This window comes from Piliocolobus tephrosceles, chromosome 6, assembly GCF_002776525.5.
Source record: "Piliocolobus tephrosceles isolate RC106 chromosome 6, ASM277652v3, whole genome shotgun sequence".
In the NCBI taxonomy this organism is placed as follows: Eukaryota; Metazoa; Chordata; class Mammalia; order Primates; family Cercopithecidae; genus Piliocolobus; species Piliocolobus tephrosceles.
The window spans coordinates 76220413-76238414 of record NC_045439.1 but is presented as its reverse complement, the minus strand read 5'-3'; the positions used below and the strand labels follow the sequence as shown (position 1 = coordinate 76238414).

At 47.8% G+C, this 18002-nt stretch overlaps 1 protein-coding gene across 1 annotated transcript in view; it reads left to right on the top strand.

Moving 5' to 3' along the window:
* GLDN (gliomedin) overlaps positions 1-18002 on the top strand; it is a 67567-nt gene that overhangs the window by 46883 nt on the left and 2682 nt on the right. The window contains exons 5-9 of the mRNA XM_023227238.2: positions 9998-10144; positions 12651-12779; positions 15328-15411; positions 15509-15634; positions 16728-16878. Coding sequence (XP_023083006.2) covers positions 9998-10144; positions 12651-12779; positions 15328-15411; positions 15509-15634; positions 16728-16878 — 637 coding nt within the window. The remainder of the gene's footprint in view (positions 1-9997; positions 10145-12650; positions 12780-15327; positions 15412-15508; positions 15635-16727; positions 16879-18002) is intronic.

Here is an 18002-nt window from a genome sequence, read left to right as displayed (position 1 = left end):
TTCAGAGAAAATGGGCACACATCATCCAAGCCAGCTCAGTTCTCAGAAGGCCAGCAATTACCATTGGAATTACCGAGCAGCAATGGATCATTCATATAGGATAATAATTATAACTATACATGAGCATCGCTGTAGAATAATGATGCCTATTAGCTTATCCCAGGAAGATTCCAAAAATGTGATTCAGTCCTGAGGACTTGGCAATGGGCATGATGAGGGCAGGCTCAGGGGCAGGAGGGCACCCTGCTAGAGCTGGGTGTGGGGCACGTAGGAAAGGGGTGGTTTTCAAAACGGCTTGAGACAGATCCCTGGCCTTGAGAATGTGCTTTGCATGCAGTCTGCAACCCAGGGAGTACAGAAAAGAAAAAGTGCATTCATTTATGGAGCACATATTTGTGTAGCAGGTACCATTCTAGATGCTGGAGATTCAGAAATAAGCTCCCCTCCTCCACCTTCACAAGGCTTACATTCTAGTTGGGAGAGATGGATAGTCAATAAGATAAACAAAATATACGGCCTGGTCCATGGTGATAAATGGTAAAGAGAAAAAATATCATAGAAAGGGGTAGGAAGTTTAAGTGGGGTTAGAGGCGGTACATTTAGATTGGGAGGCCAGTAAGACCTCCCTAAGAAGGGGCCTTTGAGCAAATACCAGGAGGAGGTAAAAGAGAGTCTCAGGGTTTCTGGGGTAGAGGGCTCTGGGCAGAGCGTGTAAGTCACCAGGGTACCTGGACAGTTTGTGGATCAGCAAGGAGGCCAGAGCAGCTGGACAGAAGGGATGAGTGGCTAACCTAGTCTAGTTGACATCGGAGAGGTAATCAGGCCAAATCAGGTCAGTCCTGGGCATTTCAAGAACTGTGGTTTGTACTCAGAGCAAAACAGGGAGGATGTGAAGTGGAACAGTGCTATGCCTGACATATGGATGAGAGGATGGCCCGACAGCTGTGCTGAGAGGCTATAGGAAGGAAGGGAAGAGGCTGGAGCAGAGGACAGCAGCAGAGAAGGCAGGTGTTGGATCCTGTTTGTCACTGGAGGGTGACCCCAATCCTTGGTTTCTGGGAGATCTCATAGGAACTGCAGCAAAGACCCCCTTCTCTACAGCAGTATCCCAGAGAGTAAGGCGTCTAGCGGTTGGCAGCATTAGACCGTGAAGCCTCCACTCATACTGAGAGTGGAAGTTGAGTCCCCGAGGCCCCCACAAAGAGTCCATTGTCCCAGGCCAGGGGAACTGGGAGACCAGCCACCAAAGGCTATCTGAAGAACCCAGCTCAGTGGGGTCACTCACTTCATGGGCCAGCTCAGGCTGCAGAGCAAGAGCCACACTGTCCTGTTAACCCTGCTGAGGCCCCGAGGCTGCACTTTCCCTCCTCACCCACTCCTGAGCCCTGGGACAGAGTCCCTTCCTACCCAGCATTTGCAGGAAACAGATAGGGAGGAGGGACCAGAGGCAGCAGGGCCGCTGAGGGGAACAGGGTTCCTTCTGAGGGCCATGAGAAGCCCCAGAGGGTTGTCAGGTGGGAGAGACTGATGGGATCAGATCTGCCTCTCTAAATGCCACTGTGGCTGCTGCGTGGAGAGCGCACTGGAACCAGCAGGTGAGTGAGCCAGAGTAGAGGCAGGGAGATGGCCTCCGTAGGCGGGGGACAGTGGGCAGGGGCGGAAAGACCCACAGGGTAAGTGATATTTAGGGGGTGAAGCCAGCAGTTCCCAGTGGACAGTACATACAGGGAGTCAGGGGATCAGGGAGGCACCAAGACTGACTCTGAGGTTGCTGTCATGCTCGACTGGATGGATGGATGAGCTGCTCCTGCCTGAGGTGGGCAGCCCTGCACTCAACTCAGATCTAAAGGGACAATCGTGGACTCCGCATGGGATGTGCTGAGTTTCAGATGCCCTGAGGTATCCAGGAGGAAGTGGGATGGTGGCCTTGGAAAACAGGTCTGTAGTCGGAGGAGGTCTGGGTGAGAGATACATATCAGGGAGTCATCGAGGCACCTGGGCATGGGGGCAGGGGGTGAGGTCACTCAGGGAGAGAGCCTGGCAGGAGAGGAGGGGCTGGGTTTCATCCCTGAGAAGCTCCAACCTCAAGTGACCAAGTAGAAGGGGACGAGTCAGCAAAGGAGACTGAACAGGGGACTGAGCAGCAAGAGGAGCACCAGGAGAGGGTGGGGACATTCATCAACAAATACTTATTCAACAGACGTCGAGTGCTGTTGGGGAACCACAAAAGACACAGACACTGTTCTGGAACTTTCCATCTTTGGTGGAGAGGCCAATATCCATAGTCGACAGTCACATCCACCTACCATCTCAACATGAGACGTGTGTTTGAAGGGAAGAACAAGGTGCTACGAGGTACAGTGATAGAGAGGAAGGGCAGGGAGGTAACAGCTTTGGCCAGATATGAAGGGAGGGCCCGGCGCACACAGAGGGTGGGGTCATACAGTCAGGCAAGGTTGGAGGCTGGCCCCAGGCCTTTCCAGACCTTTGGATAAGCAGCCAGCTCCCAGGATGGCCCTGCAGGTCCTCACGTGGGTATGCAACCTGCCAGGCCATTGCTGTGACTGTAGAGAAGGAAGGACTGTCATTTAAACTGAGAGTTAAAGGATCATTCGTGGTTTGCCAGGCAGGGGTGGGGTAGGAGAGGTGTGGGAGTGCATTCCACAAAGAGGGAACAAGTGTTTCGAAGAAAAGGAAAAAAGGCCTGTGTTCCACAGAGTTAGGGACCCAGTTAGGGTGGGGTGTGCCTTCTAGCAACAACCTTCGGAATCGTAATACGCAGCCAGCATTTACTGCCAGACACTCCACTAAGGTCTCCGAGGTACACTCAACTCATCTAGTCCTCACAACAACCCAAGGGCATGAATACTTTCGTTAGCCATATTTTTTCCAGATGGAGATACTTCTGTCTTTCTCAAACAGGCCAAGCCCACCCTTGCCCCAGGACCTTAGCACGAGTACCGCTAGGGACCCAGAGTAGATTGGGGTGGGAATAGGACATAGTGGCCTGTCCGCACTGCCCAGAATGCCCTCTCCCTGTCTTCCCGTGGTGCAGGTCTTAGCTCAGATGTCACCTCGTGTACATCATCATCCCTGGCCTCTGTGTCTAGCCCCTGTCTCACCTACTCTGTCACATCCCCTGCTCTTTTGAAATACTGACCCCTTCCTGAAATCACCCCATGGTGATTATTTGTTGCTTCACTGAGAGTCTGACTCCCCCAGTGGAATCAATCAAATGATTGATCTTTCCCTGAAATCGACCCATGGTGATTATTTGCTATTGCGCTAATGGTATGACCTCCCAAGTGGAATCAATCAAAATATTGATCTTTCCCTGAAATCGATCCATGGTGATTATTTGCTATTGTGCTAATGGTATGACCTCCCAAGTGGGATCAATTAAAATATTGATCCCTCCCTGAAATCATCCCCTGGTGATTATTCGCTGTTGTGCTAATGGTCTGACTCCCCGATCGGAATCAATCGAAATATCCCTCCCTGAAATCACCCCATGGGAATTATTTGCTGTTATGCTGATGGGCTGACTCCCCAAGCAGAATGTGAGGCCTGTCAGAGCTTGGCCATGTCTGTCTTGTTTAGTTCCTACCTTCAGTGCCTGGAACACACAGCCAAGGAGCTCAATAAATTCATTGTTGAATTATTGGATATAACTTGTGTAATGTCAAAAGCTAATAAGTGAAGGAGGCAGGACTTGAATCCAGGTTTCTCTGACTTCTGGACCCCTGCTCTTAACCACAGTGACACTCAACTTCCGTGCTCAAGGGGCTTGGGCCCTGTTGTGAGAGCAGGGTTATAGGAGGTGCCGAAGAGCAGGAGCAAACAGGAAGGAAGCCTGGGCCCTGAGCGCTGGTGCAGTTAATGATTGAGAATATAGGACTTCAGACACCCTCCAACCTGAGCTTCAAGGCTGAGTCTTCCTGGGAGGTCTGGGAGCCTTCCAGCCTTTCAGAGAGGCCTGTAGGACATTGTTGAGAACACACAGTTCAATGAGTATAACCTGCCAGTCAGAGACAGTTGATTTTGTCCCTCTTGTTCCCTGCCTTCAAGGCAGAGGGGAATAGCGGAAGGAGTTCTAGGAGCTCTTGCCTTTATCCCTTACTGGCCCTGAGGCCCTGGGCAAGTCACTCCAAGATGAGGCCTTGACCTCCTCATCTGTAGCCAGAAGAGGTTGGTTTATGACAACTCTAATATGGTTTCTGGCTTTAAATAGTCCACTATAGTGTTTGTCAATGAAGGCAGGCTCTATGTTTTATAGATTTTATTATTCATCACATCTCTTAGCTAGGGCCCAGCTAAGACCCAATAAATAATTGATGAATGAAGAATGAATTAATGAATGCACAAATGAATGAATGAATGAATGAGAAGACTAGAACATCGTGTCTGTATATAAGGGCTTACAATCCAGTTGAAAGAGAAGATATATTGTGCAACAGCAGGTACTCAGTAACTACTAATTCTGGTTGGAAGACTGCTTTATACTTCACAGTAGGCAATACTGCCAGAAGAAAAAGTCGAACTCCCCTGTGCAGAAGATGAGCAAATAGGACCGTGTGTAGAGGACAGATTGTGCAGTACAACGAAGCATAAAGGACAAGAGAGAGAAGAGTAATCAGCACCTTGGAAATAAGTAGAGGAGCGGTGGGAAAGGCTGGGGAATGGGGCCCAGTCCCAAGACACGAATAAGAAGGAAGGCTTTCATTTCTGTTTTTTTGTTTTTGTTTTTGTTTTTTTTTTTTTATGAGAATTTGATTTTTAGAGAAGATACTGCAGCAGCATTAACCGCAGGGAGAGAACAGAAAGGCCTAGGCTCACAGGTTATGAGGCCACCCCTGGGTGCTAGTGGGGACCCTGGCTAGATTGGGGTAGCACTACAGGGTAATGGTCTTCAAAGTGAGGTCAGGGGGTTCAGCTCCACATACGCAGGAGGCAACCAGGAACCATTATAAGACTACCCTGATGAAGCCAGAGTTTAAGCTCTGTAGCCTAACAGTTGCTTCCAGGAGACTGACACATCAAAGCTTCTCAGGTTCTGACCTTAGAAAAGCTAAGAATGATGGTGGAATAGCTCAGAGCCAGAGCTGGAGCCAGATGATTTGTGTACCGGCTCTTCCACTTACGAGCTGTATGCTCCTGGGCAAGTTATCACTTTGTGCCACAATTTCCTTATTTGTAAAATGAGAATAATAATAATATTAACCTCATAGTGTTATTAGGAAGATTAAATGAGTTAATATACACAAAGTGCTTAGAAAGAGGACTTGACACATTGTAAGTGCTATACTGGGGTTAGCTATTATTGTTGTTTTCAAAAGCGGGGAAGGAGAAACTTTATTTTAAACCAAAAGGAAATCTAATTGGAAGTGTTCTGTGTTCACTTGGAAACACCAACTTAGATCTGAAGAAAAGGGTCAGAACTGAAAGAAACCTAAATGTTGTCGATTGTGCAACCAGCATCTTCTATGAAGTCTGACGTTCCATTGCCTCAAAAGCAGTTTCTTTCCTTCCAGCTGCCTCTCGTTTTCTCACTTAAGAGTTAATGCTACAGTATCTTCTCTAAAAGTCAAATTCTCATAAAAACAGAAATGAAAGCCCTCCTCCATATTCGTGTCTCGGGACTGGGTTTTGTGTGACACCCTCTTGCCCCTTTCCTCCGCCTTAGCAACAGATGATACTGCTGAAAATAAAACATCCTCCCTCACCCCATGCTGTGAAGATGAGAGTTGACCTCAGTCTCGAGATATCACACAACTCCAAACCCGAATGCTGATGAAACTGTTTTGAGTGGGCGACACCAGAGAAAGACAGTAGAGAGCAGCTCCTAGCACAAGTTAGGCAGGCAGAGTCTGGCCTTTCTTCTCTGGCAGAATGTGCCGACTCAAAGCCAGCCAGGGGTCCACATCACATAGTGTCATAGTGTCACTGTGCACGGCTGGCATCCCTGACCTTTCCTGGGACAGGGCAGGGCAGAAAATGCCACACACAGGTTCCTGATGGTGAATCGCGATTGGATGGCATTTAATTTCTGACATACCACAGCCAAAGCACAGCCAGGGCAATTTTACTAACAAAGACGAGGGGATGCTTTGTCAGAGCTATGGTGGACAAGAGGGCAAAGGCAGACTCTATGCAGACAAAATGTCCCCCAACCTTTTCTTAATGAAAGCTATAAAATGATCATGCATTTCTCAACCAGAGTCAAAATGCAGCCTCAAGCAAAGGCCTTGAACAGCGTTAAATACCTGCCCCCGTGGGGGGCGCATTACAACAGCTGCCCCCTATTTCACAGACGGCCTTTCCGAGAAAGAAAAGAAAAGACATAAGAGGAAGAAAGAAAAGAAAGGAAGGGGAAATAAGATGATGATGCAGAAGGCTGTTTGTGACTAGAATAAATGCCTGAAGAAGATATCCCTGCAGTGACCAGCAGATACCATTTCCCTGAGCACTGCTAAATCTGGGTCACGTGAAACCTTTCGAAGGTGTCGGTTACACTTGGTGCATTGTGCGGGCTGGACTCTTTGGCAATGCCCTGTCTTTTGTCTCCTTCAGATGATGTGCCAAATTGCCTATTTAAAACACTGACAAAAGAATGTCTTCTCACACAGAGGGCCTGGCAGAAGGGCTCTTCTCAAGTGAGTGAACCACTTTCCACCCAGATGTCCTGATGACTGAGGGCTGGGAGCAGCCAGTGCAATGGGTTTTTGGTGCTATTGTGAGGGAGGTATTACGAGCCATGACCCCTCAAAGAGGCATGATTTGACCCCTATGTCACTGAATCCATGGCAGAGCCACCGCTGACAATGGAGGGATCCCCTGCTCCTCTTCATATCCTCTTCTACTGTGCTCCCCCAGCTCCACTGGACAGGCAGCCGCCGCCCAAGCTTACCACTGGTAGTGGTGAGGACCCTGGGACTTCTGACTCTCAGCTGTAGCTGAATTTCATGGTTTTCACTAAGATTTTTTTTTTTATTGGTTGGTTGAAATCTAGCAAATTTTTTTTGTTCACTACAGTTTTCTTCTAACAGTGATCAACATTTTGAGGCTTTGTCATGCACTGCTGTCGTCCTTAGAATAGTCTGCGGACACTTCCCTGAGTATGGAATATGAACATGAATATGGAAGAGCAGAATCCACTTTGAATATTTATTACTGCTCTGGGGTAAATGAAAGGTGCTAAGAGCTCCAGGTTTATGTTTTAGGGTAGGGGTCCCCAACACCCGGACCCATATCAGTCCATGACCTGTTAGGAACTGGGCCATAGAGCAGGAAGGTGAGTGGCAGATGATTGAGCGAAGCTTCACCTGTATTTACAGCCACTCTCCAGTGCTCACATTACTGCCTGAGCTCCCTTCAGATCAGCAGCAGCATTGGATTCTCATAGGAGTACAAACCCTATTGAGAATCTAATGCCTGATGATCTGTCACTGTCTCCCATCACCCCCAGATGGGACTGTCTAGTTGCATGAAAACAAGCTCAGGGCTCCCAGTAATTCTACATTATAGTGAGTTGTATAATTATTTTGTTATATATTACAATGTAATCATAGAAATAAAATTCACAATAAACGTAATACATTTGAATCAACCCAAAACTATCCCTCCCCACACCCCAGTCTATGGAAAAATTATCTTCCACGAAACTAGTCTCTGGTGCCAAAAAGGTTTGGAATCGCTGTTTTAGGGAATAATTAATCTGGTGGCAATGCAGGGCACTTGGATATGAACTGTGGGGTATTGTGAGATGCTCACTTCCCCATCACTGAAATCTCTGCCACGTGGGCAATACCTCTGTTAAGCAATATCTCCAAGGGGCGGTTGTTAAAATGAGCACATACTCTCTGAGATAGGGTATCATGGTAATTGATCCATATCTGGCAATAGCTTTGTACAATATTAGATAATAACTTCCCCTCTCAAGGACCCTGTATAACTGTATACTCAAGAGTTCTAGTAGCCTTTTTATAGATTCCTTGAGATTTTCTATGTAAACAATCATGACATCTGCAAACAGTCTTCATCCTTTTCAATCTGTACGCCTTTGAGTTATTTTTCCTTGTGTTATTGCACTGGCTAGGACCTCCAGTAGGATGTTAAATAAAAGCAATGAGATTAGATACCATCACCTTCTTTCTGATATTAGGGAGAAAACATTCAGTCTTTCACCATTGAGGATGATGTTAGCTGTAGGTTTTTTTGTAAATGCCCTTTTCCAGACTGAGGACGTTCTCTTCTATTCCCAGTTTGTTGACAAATCAAGAATGGGTGCTGAATTGTATCAAATGCCTTTTCTATATCCTTGAGATGATCATATACTTTTTCTTGCTTAAATTGCTAATATGCTGAGTTAAACGAACTGAATGATTCAAATTTTGGACTCTCAGCAGGTAGAGAGTCAGACAGTTAAATCACTGGCAGATAGGTTTGATCCTTTAGAAACTTGTGTTGAAACTTTGTAATGATGGGGTCCACCACAGCCTTTACCCTGGGGCTAATTTAGCCCCACTACTAAAACTAGACTTTTTCAAGGACTCTACCCAGTATTTCAGTATTTGATGAGATTTCTCCATGTTGGCAGTGGGAATGAGAACTTTTTGCTGTGTGAGCCCTGAGAATTTTATAGCGAACAGTGTGTGAATTCCTTTCCCGGCGCTCTGGAATTCCCTCATGTGTGGAAGTCATCCCTCAGTCACAGGCTCAAGAGAGCCCTCTGCAGATCCGCAGGGCTCTCTCACACAGCTGTCTCCTTTCTGCTCTTCTAGCTTGCAAATTCTAGCCATCTCCATCTCCCCAAACTCTGGTTTTTGGCCCCTCAACTTAGTGAGATTGACAGGCTATTTGAGATCCTCCTCCCTGTGCCACTGGGAACTCCCTCCCAGCAGTGAACTGGGACAATCCAAGGGTGCTTTCACTGCTCAGGGTTCAAGGCTGACACAAGCTGTTACTTAGACTTTGACTGGTTTCTAGCAATGTGGGAGGACAGCAATTCCAGTAGTCATAGCTCCCTGTGAACAGAGGCAGAAATTTCACCCACTACCTTTTGTTCACCATCCCTATTAATGGTTGTCCTAAAGCAACTTTACCTGTTTTGCTATTGTGATTGAAAGTATTTTGCATTGGAATGTCACAGAAAAGGGAATTGGAGATGGAATCAGAGGTGCTTTGCTGCTCTGACTTGGCAGCATCTGTTATAACCACTGTAGGCCTTAGTTTCAACATCTATAAAATGAGAGTAAGGATGACTGCCAAGCCTACCACTCTAATACGTTGTTAGGAATAAACTAAATAATGTGTTTAACACTCACTATTATGGCAGCAGACACACGCCTCTGAGCATCATGGTTGCAGACTTCTCATTAGGCCTTCCTTACCTTCTTTCCACTGTTGCTGTCATCGCCCCCTCTTGCGGTTCACTCCTTTCTCTAACCTGTTGGCTCAGCCAAATTTCTCTAAAAATAATCCAGCAGCCCAGGAGTAGTGGCTCACACCTGTAATCCCAGCACTTTGGGAGGCCGAGGCAGGCAGATCACCTGAGGTCAGTTCAAGACCAGTCTGGTCAGCATGGCGAAACCCTGTCTCTATTTAAAATACAAAAATCAGATGGGTGTGGTGGCTCACGCCTATAATCCCAGCTACTTGGGAGGCTGAGGCAGGAGAATTGCTTGAACCCAGGAGACAGAGGTTGCATTGAGCCGAGATCATGCTATTGCACACCAGCCTGGGTGACAGAGCCAGACTCCGTCTCAATAAATAAATAAATAAATAAATAAATAAATAAATAAATAATCCAGCAAAGCTACCTGGAAATGCTGTTCTTTAATGAACGTATGGTCACACTACTGCTCTAAAATGGTTATGAAAAGCTGTGTGTTTGGTGTATAAAACTGCTTCCCTGGAAAGCACAAAGTACAATAATATAAAGTGGTATACCAGAACTTTTTGCACCATAGGCTAATATGTCATTTGCTTTTTTGGTCAGGGATACCTGGAGCTGCAGGAAATCCAGGGGAAAGGGGAGAAAAGGGAGACCATGGTGAACTGGGCCTGCAGGGAAATGAGGGCCCACCAGGGCAGAAGGGAGAAAAGGGTGACAAAGGAGATGTGTCCAACGATGTGCTCCTGGCAGGTAAGACGGGTGCGCTCTGGCTCTCTTTGAGGGCTTGTGTGCCCAGAGAACTTCCTGGCTTCCAACACCAGGGCTGCTCCTGTGTCTTCTCTCCTTTATGGCCTTATGTGGCCATCTGTTTTGCAGCATGTTTTGGAGTTCTATGCTTTCAAAGAGGAGAAACCTGAGCATGTCACTCCATGTGGCAAGACCAGATCTGGGTTCTGAGCATATGTGGTTCAGGTAATTGGCTCTAAAAGCCACGGTTGACTTGAATGGAATAAAGGAAGTTTTCTTTTCCAAGATATATTGAAATCCAGCACAATCCAGAATAAGACAAGTAAGCAGGCAACTTACGACACCTCACAGGACAACTGACAGGAAGCACAAGCATTTGCTTCACTGATGAGGTCGAACCATCCTCAGGCCCTGATCCTAACGGCCTTTTTACATATAATTGGGGCAAAATATTGTTGTGCCAAGCCCTGATCAACCTCAGTAGGGATGGCAACAGATTCAAGAAGCTAAAGAAGAAATCCAGGGCCAGCAAATGTGACACGGAGCTTTACTGGGGGCTTCGTACAGAGGAGAGAGTCCAGTGGTGGCGGACTGGACAGGAGAACCAACTTAGGATAAAAACAACCCGGGGCAGTGGGCTGGATGAGCTAACTGCCTTACCTGCAGCCCAGGGGCAGTGGACTGAGCGGGAAAACTGCAGCCACTTGCAAACAGCATTGCAATTTACCTGGCATTTTCACTTAACACCTGTACTAGTCTGTTCTCACATTACTATAAATTACCTGAGACTGGGTAATTTATATATTTTTAAAAAGATTTATTGGCTCATAGTTCTGCAGGCTATACAAGAGGCATGATGCTGTCATCTGCACGGCTTCTGGAGAGGCCTCAGGAAACTCGTAATCGTGGCAGAAGGTGAAGGGGCAGCCGGCCCATCACATGGCGAGAGCAGGAGTGAGAGAGAGAGCGAGAGCGGGGTGTGAAGTGCCACACACTTTTAAATGACCATATCTCGCAATAACTCACTTATTATCAAGGAGATGACCCAAGCCATTCATGAGAGATCTGCCTCCACAATCCAAACACCTCCCACAGACCCCACCTCCAACACTGGGGATTACAATTCAACATGAGATTTGCGTGGGATATCCACACCACATCAACACCCTCCCCTTAACCACCTCCACTTGGCAACCTTCACTTAACCCAAAACTCAGGGCCTCAGTTGCCTGCACGGCCCCTCTTCCATGAGATGGGCCACGGGTTCAGATGTTCCTCAAAACAAGGAGCAAAGCTCTGGGTTGGCAACTCCCAGATTCCCTAGCTCTGAGCACACGTTCAGATGCATCTGCCCATCCAGGGTCATTCTAAGGATACACTTCAGTTATTGCCATCAGGGGCATTTCCCCTACAAATACAGTGGCTGCTTTTCCAGCCCAGGGTAAAAGCAGATAGTTGGTGTTTGTGGGAGAAGAGGGTAAGGGGCAGAAAGTCACAAGGCAATAGCACAGGGGAAAGAGCAGGTAACAGCTGACTCTCATGGAGGAGCAAGAGGCAGAAGAATTTTAAAAGCACAGTACCTTGGAGATCATCTATATGATAAAAATATAACATGTAAATATAACTATGTAGTCAATACATATTTATCAAATACCAGAGAACACCATTTCTGAATCAGAGACTTTGCTAGTAGCTGGAAATGAGGAAGACATAATGTCTGTCCTCAGGAAGCTAGGATGATGCTAAATGTTCAGAATAACGACCCTGAATCAGTTGCCCATCCAACCATCTATCCATCCATTCAGACTTGATTGAGTGCCTATTGTTTACCAGGCACTGTGCTTAGACCAAAGTATCAAGGAAAGATCAAACTTGGTTTAGTACATCTTGTTTCATGAACAGCAGATGTTGCTATGCAAAACATATATAATTTAAGAGGTGTTTTTGACAGGGTAATATACATAAATGTATTTGAAAAAATATAAAATTCTGTTACACTTCCGTTACATAGAAAATCTACACATCCAGAGTACCGTGTTCCTCCATGCTGCTGACCACGTGAGGGGTGATGACAAACCCTTCAGAAAAGCACCATCCCTTATGAACCCCAATTGAAAAGACCAGGTCAGAGCAGAGGGTGTCCCCTGGAGGAGACTGGAGAGGGTGTAGGAGGTTGGCCCTCATCTGCTCTGCTTGCAGATCTCTGCCCCTTCCTGGTGGACAGAGACCTGCCTCCAGCTTCTGTGGCCCCACTTGTCCACTTGTAGAGAAACTGAAAAGGCTTATTTGGTCTGACTGCGAGGAGGCAGCTAAAGAGACCTTAGCTGACCACTCTCTTCCCTTTTTCCCACCCTCTCTCCCTTTTTCCCTCCCTCCCTCCCTCCCTCCTTTCCTCCCTCCCCTTTCCTTCCCTCTCTCCTTTCTCTCTTCTTCTCTCCCCTTCTCTGTCCCCCTCTCCCCTTCCTCCTTCTCCCTCCTCCCACCTCTCCCTTTCTCTCTTTCTCTCCAGGTGCTAAAGGTGACCAAGGCCCACCCGGTCCACCTGGGCCCCCAGGCCCTCCAGGTCCTCCAGGCCCCCCTGGAAGCAGAAGAGCCAAAGGCCCTCGGCAGCCAAACATGTTCAACGGCCAGTGCCCAGGTCACCACCTCTTCCCCATGGGGCCCGCCTCCTCTGTCAGTTATTCCAGAATCTTGGTCTGGACCCCAGGCTCTGGGACCAGATTTGTTTTAATAGAGGGAGGAGGGTTTTGTCCAAAATGAGAGTTCCCTTCTTGCAACCTTCTCACAGGAGGTCTTCGTAGTCTGCCCCGGGGCTGAAGACCAGGGACAGTTTTAAAATTAGGCCTCCCACTCCCCTTCCCTCCTCCTGCTTCCTTCATTTACCAGCAGCCCAGCCCTCCTCTTTGCCCTGTCCACCATCCCTTCCCCCTGAAACAGTCTGGAAAGCTAAGCTGCTGTGTTTGCACTCTTGGGAAGTGAGAAACTTGACTGATGCTCAGGAAATGAAGGGGAAGTTTGGATTGGTTAAGTCCTCACGAATAGTAACGACAGTGCTACATTAAGCTAGGCACAGGGCTATGTGCTTATTTAATTCTCACAACAATTCTATGATATTGGAATCATTATTGTGTGCAACTTACAGATAACAAAACCGGTACCCCAAAGAGCTAAGGAACTCGCTCCAGGAGTAAATGGCGGAGCTAGGATTCAAACTCAGTTCTGCCCAACTGTAAAGTCCCAGCTCTCAGGGCATCTTCCATTTCGATAGAAATTCACACTTTGAGACCCGACCCAAGGTCAAGCCAACCAAGAGCAAGCAATGCTTGACCTCTGGTGGACTTGTTCTTTAGCCAATTTGTGGCACAGTGGCCACAGGGTTGAAAGCTAACTGGAAATCAAGGATTATATTAATGGAAAATACTTCTAGGGTGATGCTAGGACTTCTCCCCCAAAGGGGTGACCTAGGATCTGTCACCTAACTGAAACTATGAGGAGGGCCACTTGTAGCCATCTCCTCAATGGCACTCACAAGGAGGATCCTCACTGGAATTTCTCAGCCTTGCTGTGGCCATTGCTGTCATTTTCCTAAACAGTCTTAAGTTCTGTTTGGTGCACTGTTCTTTCTGGAAGACATTTGGGGGCACACAGTCAGCTGTCAAAGTGGGCGAATCTGTGCTTTCGAAGATGGTGCCATCGCCCTCCCCAACTCAGTGGAGCCTGATTATAATTCTGCAATGTGAGACCGCGGCAGAGCTGCTCCTCTGCTGGGCTACTGTGCAGTGCCTCCCCAGCCGTTAGCATCAGCCCTTCGCTCAGCTTCACTTGAAGAATGAACTGAGCGGGACTTCCCCTGAGAGAAGTGGGGCTCTGACCTGAGCTTTTGAAGAATTCTAATTTGCCACAGGCTCTGCCAGCCAGTGACAGCTCTTGTCTGGAGAAGCAGTCTCTGGGCTTAGCCTAATCTACCAGGGGGCTGGATTGGCAGGGGCTGGATGCAAAGTAAGGAAAATGGCTTTAAATGAAAGGCATTATCTTCCACTCTGCCTCCTAGAAATGGGTCTTTGGTTGCCAGGCATTTGCGTCTGAACTTGGCCCTCTCTCCTGCTCCAACTCCATGTCTTTAATACCCTATAGTTCCCTAAGTGGAAACTCCAGTTGAAACCCTGGGGGCAGCAGGATTGCCCATGGGAAGTTGTAACAGATCCCTGAGACCACTCTCATCAGGTGACAGAAGGACTTCAGGGAAACACAGGCTTATCCAGCTGGAAGGAAGCTTAGAGATCACGGAGGGTCGGGAGCCCCTTCAGATTACCCTTTCCATCAAGCAACCACAGGGTGATTTGAAACCCTCAGGATTTGAGTGGGCCTGTGGTTCAGTCCATGTCCTGTCCTCTTCACCCTGGCCACATGCATCCTCCTCCCTCTTCTCTCTCAGCCTGGCTTCTGCTCCCTAAGGCACCTCTTGACCAAAGGTCTAAATTCAGCCCATTCATTAAGGGGGACACTGATAAGCCAAGGAGGATGAATGATAGCTCAGCTGTAGCCTCAAGCCAACTTGAACCAGTCCCGTCAAGGACCTGTGTTTCTCTAGGCCCTTACACAGAGACAGTGGGGAAATGGTCATGAGGGGACTCCTGTGTCTCTGGGCTGGATGGAATCTAGATTACTTCTTCCTCTAAATCTGTGTTTCCCCTCCTGATGCCTCTCCCAGGAAGATGCTGCATAAAGTGGACCACCCCATTCTCTGGGGCTGCTATTTCACAGCTTCCACCAGCTTCCCGGAAAGTGAAAATCCTTCCAGAACAATGTAATCATGATAGTGATACCACCTGCCAGATGGGCCAGGAGGGCATCAGCAAGCCTCTCATTTCCCCCAAATTGCTGAGGCCTTGAACAGGCTGGCTCAGGCCACTTTGTTGCTTTTACTGACATCCTTTTGGGATTGCATTATCTTAGCAACTGTACTCTTGAAAAGCTTCTTGGGAAGTCAACAAGCAGGGTGAAGAATTTGGAAGGCTATGACTTGGAGTTGCTTAAAAGCAAGCAACCAAGGAATCTGGTGACCTATTGCAAGGGATGCTTATGAGACTAGAGTCTGGAATGAGGTAGGGAAGAGCAGCAGCTATAAAGTCCAACAAATCTCACTGTGCCAGCTGTATTTGCTCTGATGATTGTCATCATTTTAGGTGAGACCTGTGCCATACCAAATGATGATACCTTGGTTGGAAAAGCTGATGAGAAAGCCAGTGAACACCATTCCCCACAAGCAGGTATGGAAACAAAGCATCCTGTCTTGAAATTCAGAAATTGAATGACTTCAAGTCATAATTGGAAGGTAAGTGACTTTCTTTCCTCTTCTTTTGGCAGAATCCATGATCACTTCCATTGGAAACCCAGTGCAAGTGCTGAAAGTGACAGAGACATTTGGGACTTGGATAAGAGAATCTGCTAACAAGAGCGATGACCGGATTTGGGTAACAGAGCATTTTTCAGGTACTTACACTCGGCCGATGACGCATATCTGTGTGGTAACTGTATTTTTCATCTGTTGCCTACCTTTGGGCGTATTCCATTTGTGTGTGTCTGAAATCCTCAGTAGCTGGTGTGATAAATGTCTCTTTATTTTAGAAAGACCAGTGAGTGGGCAGAAAACCTTCTTCCTTTGAACATGCTGGTGGCAAGCTTTGAAGTTCAGGTCACAGGAGCATGACGAGGGTAACCCAGAGATCGCCTGTTTTAGGACAAGTATCCAGAAGGAAACAAATAGCATTATGACTGCAGGCCTCATAAACCTCCAAACCATAATGGGAAAAAAATATCAGAGACAAAATCCTTGTGGACCACCCATCTTTCTCTAAGGTTGCCCCCTCTCCCAGAAGAGTACTTCTGGACATCTTTCCCAGCCACCTGTTGGACAGAGAGCCCAGGGAGAAGGTGAAGTTCCACCTTGCAGCTACACTGTATCTGAGCAGGACCCTAGTTGTACTGTCCCAAAGAGAGGTGGTCAGGAATTGCTGGTGGTAGTAACAGTGGCCTCGTTAAAGAAGGGGTCTGACCATACTCACTGGTTGGAGAAATAGCTGAGAAGAAATCACTTCTTTGTTTTATCAAGGCCACTTATTAAACTGGGAAGCTGATAGTAACTGCCCAGATTACCAGGATTTGGGGACTCAAAAAGAAAGTAATGTTGTGCGTTAGCAGTGGCTGCTGCACAGTGCAGGAAGAGGTGGGAGGAGGCAAGAGGTGACTGTCCAAGCACCAAGTATCTGCTATTCCTGGTGAAGGCCTACACCACTCTCATAGAAAGTGATAAACAGTATAGAGTGGGATGGGAGAGGGTGATGCATAGTTCTCCCAGGAGGAGTCAGGCCAATTCGATGCCTACCACATTTGAAAGACATTTCAGAAATCCATATGGAGAGCTGGACTTTGAGCTGGGGAGTCTTAGACTCTTCACACTGGACAAGGGACCTTAGGGAACACTTCACTCTCAACTTCCCTCCTTTGGAATTCCTCCCAAGGACTCCCTCCCAAGCTGTGATTGCTGGAGGTAGGTAACAGCCTCTCCCTGGCTTCTCTCCTACAGGCATCATGGTGAAGGAATTCAAGGACCAGCCCTCACTTCTGAATGGCAGTTACACGTTCATCCACCTTCCGTATTATTTCCACGGCTGTGGACACGTTGTTTACAACAACTCTCTCTACTACCACAAAGGGGGTTCCAACACCATAGTGAGGTGAGTCGCACCACGGCACCTTCTCATGCCTCTCAGGCAGCACCTGCGCTATGGTGCTTTTGTGAGCAATTGGGCGTAGGGACTGTGTTTTCATCATTTTTGTGTCCCTAGGGCTGACACACAGAGGTCAGTCAGGGTTTGTCGACTGAATGAATCACAGGATATGTTAGTGAGCCCCATGGCCCAGCCCCTGCCTGGGGTCTGCATTTGTTGCTGGTCTGGACAGCCCGAGGAAGGTCAGAGCCATGGAGAAGTAGACCTGGAGTGGTGATGGCTGCAGCTTCCCCTTCCTCTGAGAGAGAAGCAGCCTGAACTCAGAGCTCCCCCTGGTGGAATGTGCTGCTGCTCCCTGATGAAGTTTTGTTTTGGAAAGCTCTGGGTGTGGGGAATTTCATGTCACAGCTGAGATCACTGAAGACTGGGAAACGAACCCCAAGTCAGGCATCTCGGCCTACAGATCCGTCTGTCATCCTGATGGAGTCCTCCCAGGCCGCCCTCTGCCCTCCCACGGGGAAGCGAGGAGGGTCACCTGGGTAGACATTGCCCAAGGCAGCCGCTGAGCCTTCCCCACAAGAGTTGCTGAAGTTCTGTCTTTAGGGTTCAAGAAGAGGAAGTCAAGCTCTGGCCTTCGGAGGCAGAAGAAGGTCATCTTGGGCAAATCAAGAGAGCAATGAACCGAAAGCCAGGACACTTGGTTTCTGGCTCCAACTCTTCTGCCTCCTCTATGGCCTTGGACCAAGAGACAGCACTTCCTGTGTCTCACTGTCCTCAACTAAAAATAAAAAGATGGACTACAGCCTCTGAGTCCTTCTAGCTCTTCTCCGTCTGAAACAGTAACCCAGTATTATGAATGCCACAGTCCTACTCATTCAAAACAAGAGACAGTGACCTTGAGGGAGGACTGGGTCCCTTCTCTCTCCCTCATCCTTCCCCTACCCTTAGTGAGGTCCAGCTTTAACAACCTTTGGCGTTTGAATGCTCAGGTTAGAATGGGGTGAGTTTCCTAGTACAATGTGCAATTTGATCAGACACATCGGACACTGGCGTCAGCCGTGGCAGGAAGCATCCCCTCCTTTGCCTCTCACTTCCCTGTACATGACACCCCCATCATCATCTCTACATGA